The sequence below is a fragment of the Glycine soja genome, chromosome 11 (genome assembly GCF_004193775.1).
Source record: "Glycine soja cultivar W05 chromosome 11, ASM419377v2, whole genome shotgun sequence".
NCBI lineage: Eukaryota > Viridiplantae > Streptophyta > Magnoliopsida > Fabales > Fabaceae > Glycine > Glycine soja.
Window position 1 is genome coordinate 643,518 of NC_041012.1, and position 22,800 is coordinate 666,317.

Below are 22,800 nucleotides of genomic sequence, written 5' to 3' on the forward strand. Positions count from 1 at the left end.
CCACTTTTTATCAGAAAATTGATGAGGCATATTTAAAAGAGTAAGCAAGCAAGGCTGTATTTTAATTATCAACTCAGTTACGTCTGTCTTTCATTTTTTGGCGCTCTTTTTCAGTAACACAATGAATTGGGAAAACCTTATAGTTGTTATGATTAACCTCTCTGCTATATGGATATGGATGGATGTTCTTTCAGTACGTAACTCAATCATTCTTATTACGTACACTGAGCTGAGATCTCCAAGTACAGAACAATAGCATGATCACTAGATAGTTTCTTACTGATCATACATTAATTTCTTGACAAATTTAATTAACTTTAATTTGAATCATATGTGTAATTGTTGCCTTGGGTCTTCGTGACCAAACTCACAGAAATTCTCAATAAAATAATATATAGTCAAATCGGTAGCAACAGAAAGAAACGGGGTAAAAGATATATATATATATATACACTGTGATACAATAATATCAAATTTTAAATATAAAAAATATAAAATCAATAAAATGATAAGGACTGTGAGGTATCTGGGTTAAATATATATTGCAATTAAGAAGATGATTGAGTGAAGAAGTTGATCTTATATATATTGCGGTAAGAAAACAAATTAATGTACGATCGAGTATTTTGGGTAAAGCGAAGTTATTTCTTACTTTTCTTTTAAAATCTAGAAAATGTGGCAGAAATATTTATCGATCTGAGCACTTGGGAGTTGGGACCAGTTGCAAAAGAAAAGAAAGGTTGGTGGAGACAACATGCAAGTAAACTATTTATGTGGTCTCAGTAAAAAAAAAAAAAAAAACTATATATGTGGTGTTTGGGATGGGGGGAGGGAATGGCGAGTGTCAAAGAGAAAAATCCAAAGCCGCCACCACGCACCAAGGACGGAAGGGATATTTAATTTCTTGGGAAGATTTTAACTGACCTAATTAGCTTCTTGGCTATAATTAAGAGTGTGACTATAGCCTACAAATAACTTTTTCAATATAAACATAGACTCCCTCTTTTTACTGCTGTAATTACACCCTGTAAGGTTAGATAGATATTTTTGTCACATGTTGTAGTTATATTTGTACCTATAAAATAAAATGAAAGTTAAAGTAATTTTTTTTCTTCTAATTTATTATTTAGATTTTATTTGATTTTTTTTTATTTTTTTTGTTTAATTTAATTTTCTATCTTTTAAAAGTAATTCAATTTGGTTATTCTTTTAATTTAGTCCTCTAATATTTAAAATTGATTTAATTTTTTGAAAAATATATATTTTATAATGATTTAAAATCATTTAGTGACAATTTTAAATTATCACAAATTGTAATTTCTTATAATTTAAACTTAAGGATCAAATTGAATCAGATCTAAAAAAATCAATGCACCAAATTAAATCTAAAAATAAATTAAATAATTAAATAACTAATTTAACCTAAATCAATTTCGGCTGCTAATATCGCTTTAATTATACCCCTCGGTTCTTCGGGCCTGCAGAGCAAAAGGTGGTTGATTTGGGCTGTTTGAATGTTAATAAGCTCTAGAGGAAAATAATGAAAATATATGAGATAAAAATAATAATATATTCTTAATTTTTTAAATACACTTGAGTATATTTTTAGCCTTTATAAAATTAGCAGGTTTCGATTTTGGTCTTTTTGTAAAAAAAAAAAAAAAAAAATCCTTGGTCTTCATCCCTCAAAAATATAAAATGATATACTTTTTAACTTGAATTATATTTTTAATAATATAATGATATTTTTATGAAAACACAATAAGACTTTTATATTAATATAATTTATTTCAATTTTTTTGTTCTTATATAATTTATTTCATAATATACACTATGATGAAACGTTACTTAATTTTATTTTTCTGTTTTTAAAATTTAACAATATTATATATTAGTAGTTGTGTACTTTTGATCATCAATTGGAGTATGACCAAGTTCAAAATATTTTCAACATCAAGCCAAATTAAAACGTAGCTAGAGAGATGTGTGAATAATGTATAGACTTGTTTATTTAAAATTTTAATTACTTTGGTAATATAACATAATTAATTTTCATATAAAACAAAAAGAGAGATCAAGAAAATGATTTTTGAAGAATTAAACTCATGATACTCTTGTTTCGTCACTTTTAAAATCCTCAAAGAACGGAGAAAACAACAGAAAAAAGAAGAAGACAAAATGGACATATGATTCTTGTGTTTTTTTCTTCAGCCATTTTATTGAAAGACCCATATTACCTTTTAAAGCTTAATATAGACGAAACAAAAAAAATTACTTTACAAATTGACATATATTAAGTTTGTTTATTTTTATAATAATGACCTTAAATTTATATTTATCATATAATTTCTAATATTAATTGATATTATATACAAAAAATTATAATGACAAATGTAGCGACTTATAAAAAAACGCTTACAATGCATTGAAATTAAAATTAATATTTACAAGTGAAAAGCATGTTGAATAAATATTCCGTAGTTGACATCTCTTTCAAAAGATGGGTCAAGTTGCACCTAATATCTGAGTATGGCACAATCATAATCAGTTTTGCTTGCCACAGCCACAAGATAAGGAAAGTGTGTTGGTTGCTAGTCAGTTTCTCATCATACAATAAAAAGTTGATACAATGGCAAATTCAATCGAGCTAACCTAAATTTGTTCATTACGCCATTTACGTAAAGCAAATGCAGGTGGTTCCCATTATTCTTCAACAGTAAATCCAACCATTTTTAATTTTATAATAAACCCAGCAATCACAATTCGTTTGAGCTGATGTTGAAGGTTTTTATTTTATGTAAATTTTCTCAATTAGTTCAACTATCCTTACGTTTAATTAGTCCATATGCCACAAAGCCACTCAATGTCCAGCTTTTTGTCCATATTATTAATTTGATCTAATACTTTAGTCAACTTCGTTAGCAAATCATCATTTTTTCCTTTTAAAAAATCATCATTCTTTCTAATTAAATATTTAAAATTTTATTAATAAAAGCAGAAGGCGAATTAGCTGCTTTATGGGTTTTTCAAAACAAGGAACAAAAATTGATGACTAATAAATCTACAGAGTTCATGTAGATTATACAAAGGTTAACAATGTAACAAAATGCGAAAATAACGTCTAAAATATAGCATCGACTTTGACACTAACATTAATAATATCGGTTGAACCAATGCAATGTTGAGGCAAATATTCTTTTATAATTTAAAAAGTCAATTTTGACACATTTGATGTCAACATTACTTTGGCGTTGGTTATAGAAGATAAAAACAATAATATTTCCCATAGTGTCAACCCAGTCTACACCACTTGACATTTAATATGGTTAAGTAATTTAATTTGATCATTTGTAACTAGCCACAAAGTAGCATATCTCAGTGTTAGCTAAAGCCAATGCTAACTATTTTACACACTAGTGTAGCCCAAGTTGATACTAATGCATTTGTGTCAACCTTAACATGGGTTTGACGGACATAACATGTGAACATATGATATAATTTGTATCATCTTCCTCATTTTTTCATCTTTTATCTTTTTTCCAAACTCCTTCTCCCTCACCACCACCTTGTCCATCTCTTTCCTGCCTGGCCTCAATTTCTTGTCATCACTCTTCATCCCACCTATTGATTATTATTTAAGATAAAATAAGGTACATTGAAAGAGTCAATAAATTAAAAGGATCAAATATGCAAATAAAGATTTTAAAAAGTAATTTAAGAGTAAAATGCAATTTCAAATGAAGGAAGAAAGATGAAGAATGTCTAATTGAGAGAAAGGGATATGACTTCTCTAAGGTGAGAAGATATACTTTAAAGGTTAAAATACAATAATAACCATCAATTAAAAAACCAACAATTGAAATTGTAATTAGTTTTAGAGTTTGTTACGTATGTATTTGACTTTGCCACAATTTTTATTCGTTGGTTTTTTAATCAATACTCACAAATGCACATTTTTTAGCTAATATGAACAACTTCTTTTTAGAGGAGGCAAATTTTTTAGAAGGCGAAAATACTACTGTATCTTTTTTTAATGTTACATTATTATTATTATTATTATTATTATTTACTTAGTTTTGATAGTTTTTATATAATTTTATAAAATATTTTTGAACAATGTAGAAATATTATTATCTGTATTTTTTTCGTGACAATTTCAGATTCACAAAATATTATGTTAGTATAATAGTTTTTACGATTTATGCAATATTTTATTAACGTTTTATAAATATTTATTTTGTGCTGATATTAAACATTTATTGCGTTTTTAGTATTATTTAATTGGAACATGATCAATTCTCGGTGTCAATGTTGTTATATTTGCATCGTTTGATAATTTTTGTGAATATAATTGGAGCATGATCTACATTGCTATAACATATTATATATTATTTAAAATATAAATAAGAGTCCTCTACTAGCTAAGTTACCAATAAATATTTAATTTATATGAATTTTGAAATGTATTATTAAAAATAAATGAAATGATTTAATAGTTAGATTGGTATTTTTTTCATTTTAAAACAATATTAAATATAATAAATATAAAAAATTGACAATTAGTATAATTAATTCTGCCACTATTTTATTTTATTTTACGATTGTTTTCTATATGTGAAAGAAGATAAGAAAGTTAACAAAAAAAAAAAGCCATCCAAGATAACAAGAAAGAGGGGGTGAGCTAGGAATTATAAACTAAGACATTGACACTAACAGATGCAAGATATGGACATTTTCCTTTTTTTTTTTTGATATCGTAGAGTTAGAGATTAGTAAAACATATATGAGAAATCAACGTATTCTTCTCCAAAATCTGCAGTTGCTTCGTGTGATTCTCTTTGTTTTGGATTATGTGCAAAAACATGATCATGACTTTCTAACAATAATCCATTGCATCCAAGAGTAAAGTGTTCTGTGTTTGGATTTTTCCTCGGGCAAGTATAAGTCTTTTTTGGAAAAAAAAATGTAAATTATATTAAACCCAAAATGATACAATAATAAATGGGGCATACCCCGCAGTTAAAAAAAATTAAAAATCTCCCTAATACAAGAAGACCTATATCAAGATGCTAAAACAAATACAACAGGTGCGCTTGTCTATACATAAGAAACTTAATCTTGCTAATAACCTCTATTACAGAAAATTGATAATCTTCAAAAATCAGCTTGTTCCTAGACAGCCAAATGTAGTAGACTGTAATTGCTATAGCCAGACAACGTAATTTTTCTTGAACACCTGATGTGGATCTGCTCCTAATTAAAGAGTCAGTAATGCGTTGTAAAGAAGTGAAACGCATGCGGAAAGGAGCCAAATCACGAATGTGAGCCCAAACTTGGAGAGATTTCCTGCAAGAAAAGAACACATGAGCATTTGACTCAGGCTCATTTGAACATAAAGGGCAGAGGGAACCCTTGTTCAAAAAAGCAACTTTGTCAAGAGTAAGCAGCCGATTCCTTTTAGCAAGCCACAAAATGAAAGACATCTTAGGGGGATTGCTGGGTTCCATATAACAGAACACCAACTAACAGTAGGCTTGTCACCTCTAATGTATTCATAGACTTTGCCAACAAGCAATTGTTCATTGGTGCTCCAATATTAATCTTCTTTTTGGCCTCTTCTGTACTTAGCTCTTTAGAGATAATAAAGTCCCTTATTTGAATGATTTTCTTTATCAAAACTGAATCTGATGAAGAAGTATTGTAATTCCACACATCGCTCCCTCTGAAATAGTAATGGTGAACCCACCAAACCCATAGAGAATCTTTCTTACAATGAAAGTTCCACAGAATACGGGAAAGAAGCGCAATGTTCCAGTCCTCAAGATTAAAAAGGCCTAAACCCCCTTCTTTTTTCGAAGAACAAACTACTGACCAAGCAATCAAAGACTTGTTTTTGCCAATATCCGCTTTGCCCCACAGAAAATTACAACAAGTATAACAGTCTCGTTACTATGTTACGAGACTTTTTAAAAAAATTAATTACACACTTTTATTCTTTTTAATTTTTTCAAGTTCACGATTTCATCTCCCAATTTTATTATACTATTATCACATATGATGAATGAATCGAAATTACATTTTTATTACATAAATATTTGTGTTAAATATAAGATATTAACTTTGGTAGATGAGTTGAAATTATACCATTAAGATAGTGAAATAGTCAAATTAAAAATAAATAAATAACGAGAATTTTTTTAAAAAAAATAAAGAAGTCAATATCTTTTGTTCATAAAGAAGACAAAATTATCCCAACAAAGAAGTCAATATGATCTCCATAACAAGTAGTAAAACATATTTACAAAATGTTAATGTTTTTTTAATTAACTGCAACTCCTTCATGTGCTTTTGTCTTTGGATTATATTCAGAAACATGATCATGACTTTCTAACAATATCCATTGCATCGAAGAGTGAAGTGTTTTATATGCTTCGAATTTCTCCTCAGGTTGGTACAACAGTATGATTATCGAGCCACGAGATTTTTTTTTAAAAAAATTTAACAGCTATTTTTTAAGTTCAAAATTTGGTCATCTTATTAGGATAATAACATGTTTATTGCCGTTTTCATTAATAATAAGTTTCAAGGAAAATGATGATTGAGTATAAAATTATCGCGTTCATCAATGACAAATTACAAAATAAAAAATGTCAATTAATTCTTGCCTTGTTTTTGTGACTAATTTTTTTTGGATATAATGTATTTAAATGAAACTGCATGTTAAAAAGAGAGAGATTGCACTTAAAATATATAACACAACAAAATAATCTGAAAGCATTAAAAAAGTTAACAAAAGCAAGAATGATGAATATTATTTGGTGATTTGAACTTTCACATGCTTTCTTTATAAAATACTCCAACCTGGCAAAGCAATTCGTAACATGCATTGCTATCTGCCTATCTCTTTCAATTTATTTTTCTATTTCATAAAACCAAACTATTTTTCTTTTGAAATTTTCGGCACATGCACATGTTGCAAAATCAATTGTCTTGATATTCAAATTTAGAGAATTATTTGAAGAGAAAAAAGAGAGAGAGAGAGAGAGAGTTGCAGGGGCAGTTCCTAATCCCATGGCAAACAATCCCTTTTTTCCTGAAAAGAAGGGCAAGGTTGGAAGAGTCACAGACAGGTCTTTGCCTCTGAAAAAGCTACACATGCCTTTGGCTTTGACAGATTTAAGATTACTCAGGGCTACTTTTGTCCATTCACACCCCTCAACCTCAACCTCAAGATATACACTGACTTAACTACTGCTTGCTTCCACTGAGAGAGAAAGAAAATGAAAAATAGGTAAAAGAGCATAGTGTGTGTTGGTGTAGCCACTCTGGAGACAGGAAAACCTACTCAACTTTTTTTATTTTGGTTTATGTTCTGAAAATTCCTCTCCATCTTCTTCTCCTTCCAATTATTTCCTACAAACCAAAGAAAGAAATTAAAAAAAAAAAGTAAAAGTAAAACAACAGTTTTGAATTTTTGATCTTACTCTGATCCTAAATTTGTTCGGTTTCTTCTTTCTGACAATGTCGGAACTTCTGCATTCTCGATTCTACAACTGACACTTTCAGCAAAGGCAACACCTTCTCACGTTTTTGTTGTTACTCGGTTACTTCCCACCAACATGGCTTCAAAATCCAGGTATGTCAAGCTCGGTGCTTTGTTTCGCTGGTGTCCCTATTTGCTCTTAAGATCTGATGTGGGTTTCTTCAACTTCTTCGGTGTACCGTTTCACATTTCCTTTTTTGTTCAGGGTGGTTTTCTATTTTATGGTTTTGATCTGCTGTTTGAACACATTTTAAGTTGAATTTCTTGAGTTATGTGGAATGCCCTTTGCTTCATTTGTTTAAATTTCGGTGCTTTTTTGTTTTCCATAAGGTGTGTGCGTGAAATTTAGACACGCGCTTCACTTCATTTCTATTTTTGGTTATTGTTAAGTCTTGATCTTCTTTTGTTCTTGCTAGATTATGTTTTTTCATTAGTTATTGCATCTCTATCTGTGTTTCTGGCCTTAATTCTCACTTTTGGGAAGCAGTTATTAACTTACTTTTTCTTTCTCTTGGTGATTTTTTTTCTTGTTTGTTGAGTTTGGCTTGACAATGCTTTTAGATGCTGAGTTTGGAATAAAGAGTTGGTTTCTGTGGGCTTAGATCCATTTATTTGATTGGATGCAAATATGGCATTTTGTTACTTTTTAGGGTCTTGTCTTTTCTTTTCATTAAATGCATTAGTAATATGAAATTGACATTGTTAATCTGATAGATCCAGTTTATCTGAAACACCCAACAAAGCAACCCCGGCTACTCCCAACAAGGCGCGACCATCAACTCCCAACAAAACATCACCTGCAACTCCAAGAGTTAGTAGACTCAGCAAAGGAGTGTCTAAACCGGAATCAGAATCACCGTCGCCTCTGCAAAATTTGCGCCTGTCTTCAGAAAAATCGTCACCACGAGCTTTGAATTCAAAGCCTGCCACTGAGCGGAAATCACCAAGACCCACTTCCACCACACCTGATGTAAGTTAATAGTAAATGCACTTTGTGTTTGATTACCAAGTGGCCATGTTTGGACAGTTGGACTGTTTTCTTTTCCAATTCTGTTTTTGGATGAAGCATTTGAATTTGCCGAATTTTTCAAGTTTGTTAACAAGTGTTAGTTGTTTGACATTTATTTTCCTTGGAATTTGAAATTTTAGATAATCCATAGCTTCTTATTCATTATTACAAGATGTCCACATTGGGCTGTGTGATAATTGGTACGGCAAAAAAAGAAAAATCTGTTTAGTCATGCTTTTCTTTGGTTATCTGTACTCTGATTCATGTTTATTTTGTATGTTCCTTGAATTTTCAGAAACAAATTCCAAGAGTTGCAAAGGGTTCAGAATTGCAGGCCCAGTTGAATCTTGCTCAAGAAGATCTAAAGAAAGCAAAGGAACAGCTGGTTCAGGCTGAGAAAGAGAAAGAAAAGGCAATTGGTGAGTTGAAAGAAGCACAGAGAGTTGCTGAGGAAGCAAATGAGAAACTCAGCGAGGCAATAGTGGCTCAAAAGCGGGCTGAGGAGAGTTCTGAGATTGAGAAGTTCCGAGCTGTTGAGTTGGAACAGGCCGGAATTGAGGCCGCACAGAAGAAGGAAGAAGAATGGCAGGAAGAGCTTGAAAGTGTGAGAAACCAACATGCTTTGGATGTGTCTGCTCTTCTCTCCACTACTCAGGAGCTTCAGCGGATCAAGCAAGAACTTGCCATGACTTGTGATGCAAAGAACCAGGCACTGAGTCATGCTGATGATGCAACTAAAATTGCTGAGCTTCATGTGGAGAAAGCAGAGATTCTCTCAGTGGAACTGATACGTTTGAAGGCTGTACTGGATTCAAAGCTGGAAACTGAGGCTATTGCAAACAACATTGTATTGGAGCTGCAAGCAGAGATAGAAGCTCTTAAGGAAGAACTTGAAAAGGCAAAGGGTTATGATGCAAAGTTGGCAGAGAAAGAGAATTATATTGAACAGCTTAATGTGGATCTTGAAGCTGCCAGGATGGCTGAATCTTATGCACACAGTCTGCTAGAGGAGTGGACGAAAAAGGTTGAGGAACTAGAAGTGAGAGTTGAAGAAGCAAATAAGTTGGAGAGATCTGCATCAGTGTCTTTGGAATCCGTAATGAAACAGTTAGAAGTAAACAAAGATTTGTTGCATGAAGCAGAATCTGAAATTTCTAGTCTTAAAGAGAAGGTGGGATTGTTGGAAATGACAATTGCGAGACAGACAGGAGATCTTGAGGATTCAGAGTGTTGTCTTCATGTGGCTAAGGAAGAGAGTCTTGAATTGTCAAAGAAGGTTGAATCTCTTGAATCTGAACTCGAGACAGTCAAGGAAGAGAAGGCTCTGGCTTTGAACAACGAAAAACTTTCAGCTTCAAGTGTGCAGACCCTATTAGAAGAGAAAGACAAACTAATTAATGAATTGGAGATCTTGAGAGATGAAGAAGAAAAGACTAAAAAGGCAATGGAAAGCCTAGCTTCTGCTTTACATGAAGTATCCGCAGAAGCTAGAGATTCCAAAGAAAAGCTATTGGCCAACCATGTGGAACATGAAAACTATGAGACCCAGATTGAAGATTTAAAGTTGGTCTTAAAGGCAACTAATGAAAAATATGAGTCCATGCTTAATGATGCACGGCATGAGATTGACACTCTTACATGTAGTGTTGAAAATTCTAAGAGCAACATCGAAAACTCCAAGGCAGAATGGGAGCAGAGAGAACATCATCTTGTCAACTGCTTAAAGCTAACTGAAGAAGAGAACTCGTCCCTGGGAAATGAAATAAATAGGCTGATTCGTTTACTCAAGGACACAGAGGAAGAAGCTAATGCCAAGAGGGAGGAAGAAGGCCAACTGAAGGAAAATCTGAAGGAAGTTGAGGCTGAGGTGATCCACCTGCAGGAAGAACTTAAAGAAGCAAAGGCTGAGAGCATGAAGTTGAAGGAGAGTCTATTGGATAAAGAAAACGAGTTTCAGAATGTTTTTCAAGAAAACGAGGAACTCCGCTTGAGGGAATCCACATCAATTAAGAAGGTGGAGGAGTTATCTAAGATGCTCGATGAAGTTACAAGCAGAAACCAGACAGAGGAAAATGGGGATCTTACTGAAAGTGAGAAAGACTACGACATGCTTCCTAAAGTAGTTGAATTCTCTGAAGAGAATGGACATGGAGGAGAAGACTTATTATCCAAAAAGGTAGAGCTTTCAGCCAATGAAGAGGGACTCAAACAAAGGGTACAGGAAGAAAGTATTCCCATGGATGACAAGTCTGAAAAAACTGAATCTCCTAATCCTGAGAATGTGAATGGAAAAGTAAATGAAGATGCGAGCAAAGGAAAAGATGCCTTGGTAGATGCCGAATTTAAAATGTGGGAGAGCTGCAAGATAGAGAAGAAGGAGTTCTCACCAGAGAGAGAACCAGAGCCTGAATCCTTTGAAGAGGAAGAAGTTGACTCAAAGATAGAGGGTGGTGAGGGCTTTGACCAGGTAAATGGAACCTCTTTAAAAGAAAAGGTTGATGATATTGGGAACTCGCCATCAAAGCAACAAGTGAAGAAGAAGAAGAAGCCTTTGCTTGGCAAGTTCGGAAGCCTGCTCAAGAAAAAGGGTGGTAGCAACCACAAATAGAATGAACAATGGCAGGTATATTGAAAAAACATTAAAGAATTGTTTGACATGTATTTGCTTTATGATTTTTGCTTCTTGAATAGCTTTTAAAGAATGACAAGGCATGTAATCTTGTTTAGGAGTCTTACTCTAGTCACTTATTTTGGGTTGCGGTTCTCCATGTTGGCAGTAAATTGTATGTGGTGGAATTATTATATATTTTTTTTGCCCCCCTTTATTCTGCTTTTCTCCTTGCCCTTCTATATAGATCTGACTAAAGAACTGGCAAGTTGGATCGTATTTTTATATCATCTTGATTCCCATGAAAGGCTAGATAGAAGTTCTGATGTTTGCTACCCCCTCTGAGGTGTTTCTCTCAAGATATAGTAGTGTGCTAAAATCACCATGTCTTTCTATGTTTATTTGTTAAAAAAAATATGTTTTTGCATGTTGTAGTTTGACATTCAGTTTGAAAGAAAACAGATTATTATTACATTGTGTAATTATAAATTAAATTTAATTTACTCTTTACGGTCATCCATTCCCGGGTGATTCTCCTGATTGACTCTTAATTATCTCAATTGATGCGAAAAAGTAATACCATTTGTTAGTTAAAAGACGGTTGAGATTGTAATATCCAGGCTTACGACGTGCGTTGGCATGATTACGACTTACGAGTTTACAGCTATAGTGATTGAGCTTATTGGTTTCTAAACTAAGCAGCGAGCGACGCTCACATTTTAAATTAATATACTCTTTATGAAAGTGAAAATGAAAAACAATTAATATGCATAAAGTGTGACGAGAAATAATTATAAGTATTTTATTAGTATACTCTTCCCTTGATCAAGATTCAAGAGCAGTTAATTGGATTCATGCGGTTAACATATTGTAGGCTGTTGGATGAAGATCATTCAAATGTTTGAGAAACAACATAGCTTCAAGCACATTATAGAAACCTATGTGGCAGACAAAGTAACTTTAACTCAAACTGTACTTGCATTGCATCTTTGGCTTCCTTGACTATGTAACACTCCAAAATTCAATTCCATCCTCGATCTGCAAGGAAATGGAGACAAAGCAACGAGATTTTTTTGGGTTTGGTCAGTTGCAATACTCTTTGCTTTGCGTGCCAAAATATAAAGGTGCTCTTGGAGAGGGACGTTTTAAATGATTCATACTTGATAATGATGGAGAAATAGAAGGAATAAAAATAAAAATAGGGTTAAATTAATCATTTGATTCCTATAATTTTATGGTTCTTATTTTTTTAGTCCTTATAGTTTGAAAGTTGTCTTTTTAAGTCCTATAGTTTACATTTTAATTCTCTTTTAGTCCCTTTAGTTTAAAAATATTCTTTTTAGTCCATATAGTTTACATTTTAATTCTCTTCTAATCCATATAATTTGAAAACTATAGGGAGAATAGTGAAATTATAATAACTAAAAAGACCACTTTTAAAACTAAGGCTAAGAGAGAATTAAAATGTAAACTATAAAGATTAAAAAGACTACTATCAAATTATAAGGACTAAAAAAGTAAGAATCATAATAAGAACCTAATGAATAATTTAACTTAAAAATAGATGATCAATAACTAAAGATGTTGAGTTATAAAAGAAATAGGAGAAAGATAAATAGCCCAAAAGAGATATATAAGAATCAGTCTCTCATTTTTTTTTAAATATTTTCACTCCACCAAATAATTTTAATTATTTTCATAAACTTTTTTTCTCTAATTTCTCACCGACCATTATGTTTGGGTTATCTATTTTGTGTGAGTAAAAGAGACAAGAGTGTGATGCTTATATTTTGATTTAATTTATTTAATCACTATCCAATTTTTTTTCAATCAACATTAAATGCGACAGGATATTTAAAAGTTATTAATAAATAAGTTCATATCAATTAAATTAACTTGTAAAATTTTCTGAATTACTATTAAAGTATTCTCTAGTCAATTAAATGAAATTTGAATTAAAAAAATAGAAAATTGAAGCAGACACCTTAACAAGGAAGGAAGACACGGTAGTAGAAAAGTTAAGCGGTGCACTGGTTTTGTTTTAGGAGAAGACTGAAAGAAGAAGAAGAAGAAAATTGAGGGAGGATGTGGCTCGAGATTATCTTCGGTTTGGTCATTTACAGATTGTTCCGGCGCTTCTTCTACGACGACGACGTTTTGGACATCGAAGGATCGGATTCTTCTGCTCTTTTCTCCGTCGCGGATAGGTCTCTTTCTTTCCCCTATTTTTCCTTTCCGATTATGGCACTAATCGATTTCAATTTCTTTTCAGGCTTAAAAAACTTTACGGAGCAAATGTGTATGTGGGTCTTCGGATTCCCGATGCCGATACTGCTTCTCGACAGAGCATTGATATGGTTCTTCTCACTAAACAGTATTCTCTCTTTTCTTCCTTTCATTTTACTAATGTAACGTAAGGTTTGCTTCCATAGATTGTGAATAATTGAAGTATGATTTCGATCTTATTATTACTCTACAGAGAGCTATGGGTGATATCTGTGAAAAACTTCTCTGGAATTTTGACAATTGGTGGCGATGGTTGTTGGGTCTGTGAAAAGCCAGACAAACATAAAGCAGAGCGTCACCCTGATCCTGTAAGGTGTTTTTAACACTGACAGAATGCTGTTTTTATGGGATGGTGTCAATTAGAAACTACTTTTGGATGTTCATTATATAATAATAATAATATCAAGCGTGGTTTGGGTTTCTTTTTGTTTGTGATTTGTTATTGAGACTGGGTTGATTGCTTAAATAGTAAGTTTCTTCGTTAATTGTTAATCTCAAATTCTGTACAGGTGGAAGAAGCAAGGAAGCAAGCTTCTATCCTCCAATCATATCTTGAACAGAGAGGGGTTGCTCTGCCTGAAGGATACATATCTTGCAAAGTTATACTTCCAAATCCTAAATTATGGTATGATTTTGAACCTTCTCGTAATGTCTCTCTACTTGCTATTAATAGTGTCAATTTCTTCTAATCTTTTAGATGCTACTCTCTTTTGATTTGTGGTTTGTCGATATACTATGTGGTTTGTGATGTTCATGATTTCATGTGGAGAAGTTATTATTACCTTTGTAAAGCATTTTTTTTCTTTTCATTTTAACCTTCCTTGGTAATGTATGTTAAAATTAAATAATTAATCTCTTTCTTTGTTTTTGCAGTACCGTTCCAGCAGATGGTTTTCCATCTGAAGTTATTACCCATGATCAATGGACGCGACTGAAGCCAGAACCAAAGAGCATGCTGTCTAGTTGGGTAAAGGGTGCCTTTCGCAGTGGGAAGAAGGATATGCAAGAATCTGTTAATCAGAATCTTGATTTTGTCCTTTGCTCAGCTCCAATATGGGATAGGTTAGTTACCATTTGTACTTGATGAGTCACTGTTTATTTTCTAGTAAAATTAATGACAATTTGATGCTGTTAATGGTGCCTTGACAAAACTTTGGCTTAGGGAAGTAAACATGTCAATCCATTTGTGAGCTATGGGATGCTGGCTTGTTAAAAGTCTGGATTGTCCTTACTTGATATGTGTCACAAGCCAATTCAACTTTGAAGCTCTATTAAGAGAAAGCTCAATGATTGTTTTGTTTTATGTTTGTGACATCACAGCATGCAAAAGCTAGCTTGAAGCCATAAAGCATAGGCCCACTCTAACCTTGAGCTGGGTTTTTTTTTTTTTTTTAAGATTTAATAGACACTGTTATGAAATGACTAAATGCGTGGTTCCATCTATTTTGCTTGTATTTCTTTTGGTGATATACTATTTTAATGCATTATTTTTGGATGATTTGAAACCCTAATATGTTGCTTTAGCCACTACATAAACAAATGATTTTGGTGCAGCCGAGGAAATTCTTCTGAATTAGAATCTGTAATTCTGATCATATGTGTGTGTGTGTGTTAATTGTTGATCGAAAAGGAGCTTAGAAATCAGATGTACCTTCATAAAAGTATATTTTTTGGAGCTTTGTTGGTATCATTTAATATTACCAAATCATAGTTTTTCACTAACAAAAGAGATTGTTTATAGGGTGCAGCTTAAAGGCAACAAGTATGTACTGGGGGAGTTCCTGGAATTTAAGGGCAAACAAGAAGATGTTGAGGCTTTAAGACATATTAGAAGATCAAAAGTTGGTCGTATCATAATCCAAAAGACAAGCATGTTTGGACTAGGTAATCTTTTGGGAATAAATCATTATTTTACTTTTCAATTGTTTTAATCTGCTTAACAGTAATTATGATATCCTCTACCCCCAAAACATAGTAATAATAATATCCTCCTTTAAGTTAAAAGTAGATGAATCATGATCAAGAAGAATCAAGGCACAAAATCCTTATGGTAAGGGAGAAAGAATGTTAGCATTCTAACATTGGCTCTTGTACAGTAAAGGTACCCTTGATTTGCTAAACAAATAAAGAACTGGACAGTACAAAACTACTGGTTTTATGTTTGATTTTAAAATGGACGTTTGTACAAAAGAAAACAAAGGATGAAACATTTGTTATTCTATAAACCAAGGGGCACACCATCCAAAATTTAGAGAAAAAAACTTTCTTCCTCTCTGTGATAATCCTCTTTCCTAAGCCCCCTTCTCTCCCTAAATGTGCATCAAATGCATCTTAGTCGATATTTGGAAATCAGGAAAGTATGTTTTTTGATCTGCTCATTGCTGATTATTAATCCTGTGGTTCATCTAATTATGATATTGAAATAACTACCTGTTACATGAATAATTACCTGTCCCTGATGGAGTCTGGAGGGAAAAACATTCAAGAAAGGAAGCTTTCTATACTTGTATTGATTTGGTCTATAGTTTGCAGTTTATTTGATTAACTTGGGATGATTTGCAGCTCCTTCTAGGCTTCAAGTTCTATACAGCTTGCGTGACTATAGAACTGAAGGGGCATCAGAACCAGAGTGGAAAGAAGTAACCGTCAGATCAAGTACTGAGATAGTCTTTCAGCCTGAAAATGCTTCAAAAGTTCGAAAGTTTAAGCTCTCTTCAGTGAGCTCTATGCTTCTTAGCGCTTGAAGTTGCCCAAACTAAGGAAAGTTATTCTAGGGCGCTGATTTTTGCAGATGGCATCCATCGCTCGTCTATTTATATTCCTCTTCAAGCATATGTATATTCTTCGTTAAGCTACATCAAATGGATACATTACTAGCCTTAGAAAATATTAATACAGTCAGATGTCTTTTTCCGCGAGCTTGTATTATGTATATTTTAATATAATTAACAGTTTTATTTACGTGTGAGGTTTAACTTTAGATCTCCCATATATAGTGACCCTACGGTGAATTGCAAAGAAATATTGCATGTCCCACGGTATTGAAATGCCCACTCTAACCCTATTCAGTGACAAGATTCACGCCCAACGATCAATATTTTTTTTTTCTTTTCTGAATGCCCTCAACGCTCAATATACTCTATGCAACGAGAAATTTAGCTTCCCAATGTCTACTTAATTTTATAATTTGGTAGAATTGATTTTGAATCCATAATGTGATTGAAGTGTGTTTTAAAATTTAGGGATATATTGGATTAGAATTTTAAAAGATTTTGTAGAAATGTAATAATTTTTAAGATTTTTTTAAAAGAATTTTATGGTTTGGATTTTAGTGGATTTATAACATGAATTCATGATATTTGAAACGACTATGAATTTACTAGATTTTAACTGATCCTATGAATTTTAATAACTAAATACAAAATAATAATAAACAAATTATAAAATTTAGATAAATGAAAATAAAATAAATACAAAATTTTCTAATGTTTTAATAACTTATTGATTGTAACTTTATATCATCATATGCATTAGTATCTTCCTATTGTTGCTTTTAGGTTTGAGCAATACGTTTAACATTGTAGTCTTCCTTATTTGGTATTTTTTTTAATAAGTAAAATGTGCATTAATATAAAAGATGCTTGAAAAAGAATAAGAAATACCAATTCTAGACTTTAGGAACCGTAGTATACAGAACCAAAGCCAAAACGCCGTTGGTGGCTTGGTGCTGAAAGAAAGGCACCTACCTATATTTTTTACATGCTTAGCCCACCCTTAAGAATTCATTGTCACAATCGGCATATCATGTCTATATTGTTTTGTATGTGTCGCTAATGAATTCATCGCAATTGAAAAACCTGATATAAAAAATTGGAGATAAACCTGATAGCTTGATATCGGTTAGAGAATTGGAAAAAGAAAAAAACTGCCAACCGGTAAAAAGAAAGAAGAAAAAAAAAAAAGACTTGAAAAATCCCTAGAGTTTAAGTGGGAATAAGATTGTTTGATGATTGTGGTATTTATATTTTCTACTAAAAAAATTTCATAAAATCTATTGAAATTCATTCTAAAAAATTTATCAAAATTTATATACTTTTTGAATATCACAATTTTTCATAAATTTTAAAAAATCTTAATTGAATATTAATGGATTGTATTAGATTTTTAATTTTTTTAAAATTGTCTTAATTGAATAGCAAGAGATTTATTCTATTATTTAAAAACCTTGATTGAATATCATAATTTTTTTAATAAAAGTTTTTAAAAATCTTTTGAAATTCTTGCCGGTTACAGTAGCCATAAATTTTATATCAGAACGTGTCATAATGTGTAAAATTGATTGAGTGCTAACCAAATTACTGGTACTCAATCGAGCAGCAACAATGCTTGCTCGAAGAGTGTTAACTCTAGTATATTTGTGATGTAAGATTTGTTTTCAAGGTAAATGTAAAATATATGATACATAAATTTAAGGGTTAATTAATTTTTGAGTTTTCAATTTTTTTAGATCATAATTTTTAGTCCTTTAAATTTTTTTAATAAATTTTAGTTCTTTGTTGATTTTTCATCAATATTTTTAGTTTCTGAAATTTTTTATTCATTTTTAACTCCTCATTTATTTGTATTGTTCAATATTAATCTTTGTTTTATTCATTTTTAGTCTCTCATTTTTATATATTTTGAATTAATTTTAAGTAATAAAAATAAATAAAAGACTAAAAATAAGCAAAAATAATTAAAAGACTAAAAAAAACTGATAAAAAAATTAATGAATGACTAAAAATTCTCAAATGAATTTTAAGGGACAAAAATTAGAATATAAAAAATTTGGAGAATAACAACCTAATTAGTCCTAGATTTAAATATATTTCAAAAGCAGTAATTTTTTCCGTAATTTTTTTTTGAAAATAAATGCCCGTTTGGGTCTGTGTCTCAAGCTCTTTTCCGAAGTTGACGTGTAAGCTTCTTTCTCTTGCTTCAGCTTTCCACATCCAATACGTGCGTTTCGTCTCACTAATGCACATCTAAACATTCTATAAAAAAAAAAAAACATTCGGATAGAGTATGAATTTACTACTGTCAAAAAATAAATTATTTTATTAAACACTTTTAAATAGTTATTATAAAAGTCTACAATTTTAATGAAAATCTATGATTAAGTAACAGTATTGCATTTAGTTTGAGTTTTTTTTAATAAAGAACTTTTTGACGGAAAAAAATATATTATAGAGGCATACTTTTTCAATTAAACTTTTTATTGTTAGCAGAAATTTTTTAGAAATTACAAAATTATGTGTCCTATAATTCTATTTCATATTTAACGAGTAACATTTATGATTTCACAAAATATGTATGGATGTTTCTTTTTGGGTTAGTCTTTCACTATGATAAATCAAGATTTAAATCTTTGCTAAAAAAATGTCTACATTTAATTTTAAATGGTGCTTTGAACATGATTTCTTTGGAAGGATACATGTGAGAGAAAAAAATAGAAAGGTTTCACGTATTTTAGAGATAAGTCTTGCAAATTTATTTTGTTTAATAATTTTGTGTGGAATACGAATTTGAAATTTTTTAACTCTTGAATTATGTGATATCAATGTGTTGACAATGCATGTTAAATTTTAGATACATTCAACATTTGTAGACATTAATATTTACTGAAATGTATAATATACAGTAAAATAAAGTAATTAATGAAGTATAAAATAATTATAAAACTGTTTTCCAGTATACAGACAATTAAAAATTACATTAAACTGTAACTTTTAAATTGGTAGGTTTCATCTTTATACTAACATCAGTTACATGATTTTATTGATCCTTCATAGTGTTGAACTAATGAACTCTATCGGAAAACTTGCAAGTTAATTTTTCAATTGAATTGGCTTTACAAAACTTTGCCCGAAGTTCTTTATTATCATAGATTTTCCTGTGAAAAATTCAGCTTTATAACAATACAAATAAAGATCTCAAATTGGGTATTCTACGTACCTTTATTTCTGACTTTCTTTTTCATCTGACAACTTTTTATTTGGATTGGAATAATTGTGTATATTAATATTAAGTGTTCTCTTGCATTTATTATTGAAACTTCAATTAATTAATAAATATGAAAAAAGTAATTTTAGTTCTAATAAAAAAGTCCTTTTATTTTAAAGATTATGGTTGACCTTGAATGTTTTATGATTGCATCCATTCAACTTCAAATTAAAGTTACGCTTTCATGTCACATATTTATATCCAAATTAAAGGAACATAAGGTTTTATTGAGAGTATTAAAGTGCGTGGAAACATGGAAAGAGGGGATAGGAAGATTGCCTTTAATTATAATAACGTAAAGTTTTAAATCATATAATAATATCATGTAATTAATATATATATATATATATATATATATATATAGAGAGAGAGAGAGAGAGAGAGAGAGACTACAGGAATTAAATTTCAATATTTAAGTTATTATTATGAGGAAAATATTTATTGATATTTTTTTTTTTATATATGAACGGTTCCTTGCATGCATACAGGACCAAAGTGGATTAATCGAAGAATTAATACAATTTTGACTCATTTTTTGTTTTGTCTTATTTATTGGGTCAAAATCAATAGGAATAGTCTTACCTAAAAGATAACAAAAATTCTTGACTTTTTTTATCCAAAGACATATAATTAAATATAACCATCAAGTTATATAGAAGGAAGATCATACTGAGTTTCACCTCTTAAGTAAATTATACCGTTCGATTTTCTAGGTTGCTTTCTGATTAGTGTCAATGAGAAAATAATTGCATAGACAAATGGTATAATAAGGGAAATGTTATTAAGAACCATTGAGAAGTTGGACTAAAGTTGGGTTGGTGTCATATTTCTCCTTTTACTTCAAACTTCAGAGCACATATAAATGAGTCATTTTCACAATTGTATCTCTCGTGTATTGTCTCTACATAACTAATCGTTTATAATATCCACCCCCTTTTCCCACTCTTCAAGTTTCAACTAAAGTCTCCTCCATTTTATTCATCAATTAATTTATTTTCCTTGTCCTTCTCGTTCAAAGATGTTAATTAATTAGTTTGTGTGGAAAATAGATGAGACAAACAATAAGTGGATTGCAAGAATTTTCTTCATCATGCATGGCTTAATTCGAACCATTCATATGCACATTTAAATTTTATAAAAATATGACTTCATTTAAGAAGGAAAGCCTACAAACAGCATTTTATTTTATAGTATAGTTTATACAAAGAAAAAGAACATCATAGGCCTCTATTCTATGATTGATTTAATTTCCACGTTGTACATTTAATATACAATACAAGAGCTTTCTATATTTGGATCTGAAATCAATCCATCGTCAAATAATACATACAAATTAAACCAACCATTATATATAACTAAATGAACAGTATATTTTTTTTTTATTATAGATAGAACAGCGAATAAATCCCGTTATTGCTGTGATAGCTCTCAAATTCCGTGATCATGGGAAAGTCGACCATGTCTGGTTAGAATGTTGGCTACAAATAAACAGATAGAAAGAGAAAAAATGAGTGTCCCCTGCTATGCCAAATAATAATAATAAAAAGTTTATCTCTATATAAAAGTTTGAATATTATGAACTAATCAAAAGTCATTTTTGATAGTATAATTTTAAAAATAATTATTATAAAAATAAACAAAACTATTATAAATAATAATTTATAATTAAAATTTACATTTTCAGTACATATATTATATTATTTATTGCAATAATAATAACACGATGGTAATGATAGTCTAATATAAATATAATATCATGAATATATTATCTTTTCCGATAAAATTATAATAAATATGAATTGTAAAGACGTTAATTAAGTTATTATTTGCGATCAAATATATGAAATAGAAAATGCGAAGCCCACTTACTCCATAAAACCTTTCCAATAAGTCTGGTTTGTTTCTTCTTCATCCATGAAATCTCCCCACGTTAACTCAAAAGCGGAGGTGGAAAAGTCCTTCGAGTTTACCAATATGTTTTGTGCTTCCTTAACAACTGGGGAACGATCAGGTGAGGCTGAAACCAGATTTGGAAGCGAGTTTGATGACGGTGAAGGCTCAGCGTTTCTGCCACCATTCAAGTTCTGATCAAAGTTTTGGACAGAAAGTGAATTACCATCATAAAGGTTATGGAGATCATTGGAGTGAAGATTATTCAACCCCCCCAAAACATCATTTAGCAAAGAATAAGAAGAATCTGGCAGTGGGTCTGAGTTTGAGGCTTCAAATATGTTTTGCAATAATTGGAGTTTATTAGCATCTGACTGTAACCTAATTAGAGCCAATATCTGTTGTAGGTTGCTAAGAAGGTTTAGGTGATGAGTTCTTGGACGGTGAGTCACTGGGTCTAACCCCATTTGCATTAGCTTCTTCTTTAAATGCGTGTTCCACAAATTCTTTATTTCATTATCAGTCCTCCCTGGCAGATGAGATGCTATAGCCGCCCACCTAATAATTAACAATATTAAACACTCCAATTAATTATATATAATAATGAAGAGGTTTGGGGATTACTTATTCCCGAGAACTGAATGTAAATTGATGATTAGTTGCTCTTCTTCATCAGAGAATTTTCCGCGTTTGATGTCAGGCCTGAGGTAATTAGTCCACCTCAGTCTGCAACTCTTTCCACACCTGTTTAAGCCTGCAAGCCTTGGAAGGGCTCTCCAACTTCCATGACCATGTTTCTCAATGAAATCCACTAATATTTTGTCCTCTTCTGGGCTCCATGGCCCCTTCTTCAAACCACTTTCATCACTGCTTATTGGTGTTCTCATCATCACTGCATGCAGTTACAAATTTACAATACTTAATATAAGAATATATACCAAAAAAGAAAGAAAGAAAGAGATCAACAGAAGAAGAATCCAAACCTTTGTCAAGTGTTGTGAAGAGGATAGGAGGATAAAACTTACATTTACCAGACAAGTATTTGTTATATTTAAGGTGGCGATCGATGGATGTTTGGAATAAATAGCAATGCAACTTATTATATATGCATCATATTCATATGTCGGGGTGGCATATTCCAAGTTTGTCGTGCATATCGTACACAAAGTCAAATAGATAACGACCTTGAAGGGAATCAGCACACACTCACTCCTCAAATTACATATACTTTTAGTATATATATATATATTATTTTCTTAAAATTTATCGTTCGATTGAATTAGTTTGCAATCAAAATTAATTTTCCATAGACGTACAAAGTAGCAAGACTGCCAGAGTATAGTCAACATAACTCGAAACATACATATTTTATATTAGAAAGAACGAAAATTATTAATTAAAAAGTGAAAAGAATATATAAAT

General features: G+C 31.2%; 3 protein-coding genes across 3 annotated transcripts; 2 read left to right on the top strand and 1 right to left on the bottom strand.

Annotated features, from left to right (window-relative positions):
* The first annotated feature begins 7,009 nt into the window (after positions 1–7,009).
* Positions 7,010–11,495, top strand: LOC114375123 (WEB family protein At3g02930, chloroplastic-like). Its single transcript, XM_028332872.1, has 3 exons — positions 7,010–7,636; positions 8,258–8,513; positions 8,848–11,495. The coding sequence occupies exons 1-3, from the start codon at positions 7,620–7,622 to the stop codon at positions 11,158–11,160; spliced, it is 2,586 nt and encodes an 861-aa protein (XP_028188673.1). The 5' UTR covers positions 7,010–7,619; the 3' UTR covers positions 11,161–11,495.
* A 1,652-nt stretch (positions 11,496–13,147) lies between these two features.
* Positions 13,148–16,424, top strand: LOC114377342. The gene is made up of 7 exons (XM_028335809.1): positions 13,148–13,367; positions 13,433–13,534; positions 13,640–13,754; positions 13,956–14,071; positions 14,320–14,508; positions 15,188–15,330; positions 16,009–16,424. The coding sequence occupies exons 1-7, from the start codon at positions 13,246–13,248 to the stop codon at positions 16,188–16,190; spliced, it is 969 nt and encodes a 322-aa protein (XP_028191610.1). The 5' UTR covers positions 13,148–13,245; the 3' UTR covers positions 16,191–16,424.
* A 4,215-nt stretch (positions 16,425–20,639) lies between these two features.
* LOC114375423 (transcription factor MYB92-like) lies at positions 20,640–22,543 on the bottom strand. Its single transcript, XM_028333198.1, has 4 exons — positions 22,362–22,543; positions 22,003–22,270; positions 21,358–21,936; positions 20,640–20,966 (listed from the first exon to the last, which is right to left on the bottom strand). The coding sequence occupies exons 2-4, from the start codon at positions 22,266–22,268 to the stop codon at positions 20,930–20,932; spliced, it is 882 nt and encodes a 293-aa protein (XP_028188999.1). The 5' UTR covers positions 22,269–22,270; positions 22,362–22,543; the 3' UTR covers positions 20,640–20,929.
* Positions 22,544–22,800: the final 257 nt, after the last annotated feature.

Excerpts from the sequence above, each read along its gene's own strand:
- LOC114375123 (XM_028332872.1), top strand. Across the intron at positions 8,514-8,847 it reads CCACTTCCACCACACCTGAT|AAACAAATTCCAAGAGTTGC; the intron begins GTAAGTTAATAG and ends TTGAATTTTCAG.
- LOC114375423 (XM_028333198.1), bottom strand. The coding sequence starts at position 22,268 with ATGATGAGAACACCAATAAGCAGTGATGAAAGTGGTTTGAAGAAGGGG. Across the intron at positions 21,937-22,002 it reads CATTCAGTTCTCGGGAATAA|GTGGGCGGCTATAGCATCTC; the intron begins GTAATCCCCAAA and ends GTTAATTATTAG. Across the intron at positions 20,967-21,357 it reads TATTGGAAAGGTTTTATGGA|CCAACATTCTAACCAGACAT; the intron begins GTAAGTGGGCTT and ends GTTTATTTGTAG.
- LOC114377342 (XM_028335809.1), top strand. The coding sequence starts at position 13,246 with ATGTGGCTCGAGATTATCTTCGGTTTGGTCATTTACAGATTGTTCCGG. Across the intron at positions 13,368-13,432 it reads CTTTTCTCCGTCGCGGATAG|GCTTAAAAAACTTTACGGAG; the intron begins GTCTCTTTCTTT and ends ATTTCTTTTCAG. Across the intron at positions 14,072-14,319 it reads CTTCCAAATCCTAAATTATG|TACCGTTCCAGCAGATGGTT; the intron begins GTATGATTTTGA and ends TTGTTTTTGCAG.